A 5,695-nucleotide genomic window follows, 5' to 3' on the forward strand; every position below is an offset into this window, starting at 1 on the left:
AAAGGTCGACTATAGGCACTGAAAAGAAAATGTAATATTGCCCTTACTGAATAATAGATATGGCAAAATGCTTGGGGACAGATTAAATCATTTTAGGGACTGAAATTGAGATGATTATGTGAGTCATAAGGATTCATTGCGAAATACAGAAGGCAATGTCATTGTCCCAGATCTGTCTGCCAAAAATGTCTCTGAAAAATAAGTCTGCTTAACTGTGTTTGTGACTTGAGACACAAAACGTTCAAGTGAACCATGAGGGGCGGGATTCATAATGTAGTGTGTGTGTGTGTGTGTGTGTGTGTGTGTGTGTGTGTGTGTGTGTGTGCGTGTGTGTGTAGATGGGGTTCCAATAATGCATTAAAAGCCCTCTAAAAATAGTTTGATATGATATTGGGTCCTCTCTCCGGGTGCACGTGTGTGTCAGTGTGTCGTTCAAATATCAGAAATGTCTCTTTTTTTCTTTCTATTTTTATGGCCAGCTTTGTGTGTTTGTGTGAAGCGATGATTTGATTCGATGAGCACGGAATTGAGATGATTTGATTGGCTGAGCATGCAGTGAGCAAAGTATTGAGGATAAAAAGTGAGGGCAGAAAAGTGAGGACGCAAATTGTGATTGGCCAGAATGACATGATATTATATTATGATGATGTATGATAAGACCGCCCCTCATTTCACACGGGTGTGATGTTTAATTTGATTGATGATTTCACATAATGTGCAAATAAAATAAGATGATGCCAAAGGTGACAGGTCTCGAGTCTGTGTAGGGGGCCCTGTGATGACGCGATGGACGGCGCTGTCTGAGGTGCTGATTTGACATGCCTCTGCGTCAACCTAATAGGCGAATACGAGACTATATACTTCTTTAACTCAACACATCATGGGCTGCCATGGGCACCTTGCGCAACTCTCTGCACAGCCCACACATCTACGTTTTGCTGATGAATAAATACACAAAGCCAAATGACAATTTGTCGTTTTGATAAAACATTTAACATCTGGCCCAGAATGACAAATTGTCATTTGGTCTGGGAGCCTATGATAGAACAAGACAAAATATCTCATCCCCTGAATGTGCACGACGCTGCTTCTTCTGAAGTCAAGCCGTGCACACTTCGTCGCTTGACGGTGTCGCGCGACGAAAATAGCAGACCTACAAGCTCACAACGCGTCGCGTCCACAACGCGGTTGTGAGCTTGTAGATCGGCAATTTTCGGCGACGGAGTATAATAAAAGGCTTAAACGTTGAAAGAGTGATGCCCTCCCCTCTCTGCTCGTGATGCAGTGAACCTGCGCTCTGCGCAGAACCGAGGGCACTATATAAACCGGGTGCGCACCACCGACAGGATTACAACGTCGGCGGGACAGCTCTGTGGTTTGTCATCACTTGCATCACATTGCGGTGCTCGAACCAAAAACAAACAAACGACACCACACAGACGCCAGCATGCAGGCCAACAAGAAGAAGGGAATTCATTGGCAACTTTTACTGTTTTCACATTTATTTTTGGAGAGTTCGGCTCAAGACTTTGGACAGACCCAGTTCATTTGTACGTCCGTGCCAAAGGATATGGACATTTGCGCGGCTACCTTGCAGAACAGTGTGCCCGGGGAGGATTTGAAGACCACCGTCATGCAGCTGCGGGAAACGGTTTTGCAGCAGAAAGAGACGATAATGAACCAAAAAGAGACTATCAGGGAACTGACCTCAAAGTTGGCCCGGTGCGAGAGCCAGATCGGGTCGGAGCCCGGAGACGCGCGGCCGGGAGGCAGGAGGAAAGAGGCGAAAAACACAATGGGAGACGTATTGAGGGGCCCGGGTGACACTTTGACGCAACTATCACAGACTTTACAGTCTCTGAAACAGAGACTAGAAAACCTCGAGGTAAGCTTGATCCATGGTGCATCATTAAGACCAATGACAAAACATTACGCATAAAGCTTCAGTTATATAGTTATTCAGGTTAAATCTACTATAATCCGTTATTACGATTTCACCCAGTTTTACCTCGATCTGTTATACCTCGCCTTGTTACCAGTCGTAGCCTAAAGGAATCATGGGGATGGGGGTAAAAACAATATCCAGAGTAGGCTATAGTTGCCTCGTCCGCGCCGCTTCAGCTCACTCACTGCAATCTTTTGGAGAAGTTAAGCTGGCATTATCCCGCTTGCGTCCCGGGACCCATGCAGGGATTCTAATGCACTTTTAACTTTAAGCTATAGGCTAACACACCTCTTTTTCCGCATCAGCAATTCAGCAGAAACAACAACTCGGTGCAGGCAACCAGCCTGAAAGACCTGCTTCAGAGTAAAATCGATGACTTGGAGAAGCAGGTTCTCTCCCGTGTGAACAGCATCGAGGAGGGGAAACCTGGGCTGCGGAACGAGACGGAGCAGCGTGGCAGAGTGGAGTCCACGCTGACATCCCTCCACCAGAGAATTACTGACCTGAAGAGAGGTGGGCAAGACCACACTTTAGTCCTAGAAAAACTATATTTTGAAAATTGCCTATAGCCTACACTACACACTTCAAGAAATGTGCCATTGTGTGTTACGACTATACAGTCTACTGTTGTGGAGAGAAAGATTAGTATAGCCTTTCAACATCTCAACGAGAAATCTCATGATCAAAGTGGTAAAACGTAAATGGGGGAGTACTCGGAGAGGAATCCGGCGCAAAGCAACGCTTTCTGTTAGCTCGCAAAAGAAATTGCGCAGTCCAGAATATTCTGCATTTCCTTTTCCTCCCAGTCCCTCTAATTGATGCAAATCAAATAATTATAGATGCAGTGAATGACCCATCTCTGGACTCGCACTGCGACCCTTCTGAGAAGAGCGCAAACTTCGCAATGCAGGACCGTAATGATGATGCTCTGTGATTCCCCGTGCGTGTTTGAGATGCCTGTGGAATATTGATCAGAGCTGAGCCTGAGCCGCTGCTCATTAGGCTTACAACACATCATAGTAGAATCGCAAGGGAGGGGTAATGGAGGGAGGAGATAACGGGAGTGAAGGAGAGCTCAGAGCGCCGTTGCTCACTTTGCATATATGACGATTATCATGATGCGAGATTAACAAACAAATCAAGTCTCGAGCAGCGTGATTCAGAATGTGTTGTTGTCAATCTATACGTAATGCAAATTATAATATATAGGAGCAAAATACACAAACTTGATATGGTATGTTGATTAAGGCAAGCTTGTAACACACACACACACACACACACACACACACACACACACACACACTTTGCCAACTGGATTAGTTTCTATTATCTGACATGGCTATGTTGTTCAATAATAATAATAATAGGCCCAATGATTATTATTATTATTCATTATATTAATAATTGTTTGTTTTTTTACAGGGCAAAAGGAAAACCGGCCTTTGGACAGATTCCAGCTCACCTTCCCGTTGAGAACTAACTACATGTATGCCAAAGTGAAGAGGAGCCTCCCAGAGATTTATGCGTTCAGCGTCTGCATGTGGCTGAAGTCCAACGCATCCCCGGGAGTGGGAACCCCGTTCTCCTACACCGTCCCGGGACAGGCCAATGAGCTGGTGCTGATAGAGTGGGGGAACAACCCAATGGAGATACTTATAAACGACAAGGTATAGACTATTATGTGGCTTGTGTCTTTATGTGAATAGAATTATAATTAGGGAGTCCTGGAGCTTTTAATGTGCATATTGAAGTATTGTTCATAAATGCACATTACAGTGGGTCACATTTTATTTTAAATCCTATTATAAAAGGTTGCAAAATTGCCATTCCTGATCAATGATGGAAAGTGGCACCACATCTGTGTGACGTGGACTACTCGTGACGGTGTTTGGGAGGCATTCCAGGATGGAGTGATGAGGGGCAGTGGGGAGAATCTGGCACCGTATCATCCCATCAAACAATGGAACTTTTGGAAGAGCTGTCTTTTCTCTCACCATGGATAGAAGGATCTGTTTTAAAGGAGCTTTTTCAAGTTCAAGTTCGAGTTTTTAGACTGCTCTACCCGTCTAAATTGCTAACGCATATGAGATTACAAGACTAGTACAAACAAACTTGCTTGTGGGGAGGTTTTCAAAGGGCTAACAAGCTGAATGTGATTTTACTCGAGATCATTGATGATCATTAATGATCGTTCATTCGGAGAATAATAGTCCTAAAGCGATGTTCTATTCTCCTCTTTAAAGCTCTTGGGAATGATACATTATTTATGAACAATTTAACTGAAGGTTAATGTGAAATCATTATTTTCTTTTTCTGGGTTAATAGAATATCATTCTTAATTAATGTCATATGTTTTATTTTACCCCAGGATACGCTTGGAGGCGGATTTGATGCCACACAAGCATTTGTTGGAGACTTGGCGAATTTCCACATGTGGGATCGGAAACTGTCAATTGGAGAGATATACAATCTCGCGACTTGCAGCAGCAAAGCACAAGTGGGCAATGTTTTTTCATGGCTGGAGACAAGCCTCAATATTTACGGAGGAGCATCAAAGTGGACTTTTGAAGCTTGTCGCCAGCTCAACTGAACTGCATGGAAGGCAAATGCCTTGTTAAGCCACTGTATAGCATCGGTAAATGCGTTTGAAAGATCAGGAGGTGTTTATTTCCACAAATGGTGCCTGGATTTGTAATAAGTATTTGAATACGTCATGTGTGAACACTTGCTAGATTTTTACCAGATTTTCATGTGGGATAGGTTAATGGAAATGGACCCTTTGGCATCCCGGGGTGCTTGAAAGCACATTGCTCAAACCGAGCCAGTTCTAGGTCTTCTCTGTATAGTGGCGGCTGATGCTGAGGTTTGGGAATACTTGACAGGTTCGTCGTCACAACACAAAATGGATGGTGCACTTCACAGACCACGGAGACCATGTAGGAGATAATGTAGTTTTTAGTGGACTGACAGATGACACGCATTTTAACAGAGTATTCATTTCTGTTTCTTATTTCTTTGCCCCACTGCCTGGAATATTCACTGTGATGAAAGTGGATTTTGGGAAAAGGAATGTATACTTCAAAAACTAGAGATGGCGCTCTTCTCTATTGCTATTCTTTCTGTATCACCACCTGCTTGATTTTGTGTAAAAGAATTACATAATTTCTTGCCAACATACAAGCCTGAGTGCCTTGGGCTGTTGATAAAAAAAGACAAACTCAGCACATTAATTTATGAGTTGCAGATTTGTTTTGTGTCTTTGTGTTAAATCTATTGTAAATTAATTTAAAAAAGAGATGTTTATTGTACACTTTGTAATCAGTTGGATAAGAGTGTCTATTGTAAAACGCAATCCGTTGATGACCACGGCACATTTTGCAGGTGTTTGTACTTTAATAGGAATGTTATCTGTAAGTAAAAGCATGACTTAATTACTGTAAATGCTGCGTCAGCATCGCCGACCATTGCTTTTACTATCCTACTTTTAGGTTGAGATTTTATACTGTATTGTTATATGCTCAGAGCATGGCAACACTGACAGATGAAGTTATAATTTTTCTAATAAAATTGTGATACCTGAATATATGCATGTGTGTGCGTGCGTTTGTGTGTGTGTGTGTGTGTGTGTGTGTGTGTGTGTGTGTGTGTGTGTGTGTGTGTGTGTGTGTGTGTGTGCGCGCGTGCGTGCCTGTCTGTCTGTCGATTGATGATATCGTCCCAAAATGTTCGATGTGTGCACATGAGTGTATG

At 43.1% G+C, this 5,695-nt stretch overlaps 1 protein-coding gene across 1 annotated transcript; it reads left to right on the plus strand.

The window, feature by feature from the left end:
• Nucleotides 1–1,447: 1,447 nt before the first annotated feature.
• LOC310856476 (neuronal pentraxin-1-like) lies at nt 1,448–4,535 on the plus strand (the record flags this gene model as incomplete). Its single annotated transcript, XM_083761942.1, has 5 exons — nt 1,448–1,885; nt 2,251–2,458; nt 3,368–3,612; nt 3,757–3,905; nt 4,271–4,535. 5 exons carry the CDS (start codon nt 1,448–1,450, stop codon nt 4,533–4,535), a joined length of 1,305 nt encoding a protein of 434 aa, XP_083618068.1.
• Between the last annotated feature and the right edge of the window lie 1,160 nt (nt 4,536–5,695).

The sequence above is a fragment of the Protomyctophum parallelum genome, assembly GCF_964188405.1.
Source record: "Protomyctophum parallelum genome assembly, chromosome: 3".
Classification (NCBI taxonomy): domain Eukaryota; kingdom Metazoa; phylum Chordata; class Actinopteri; order Myctophiformes; family Myctophidae; genus Protomyctophum; species Protomyctophum parallelum.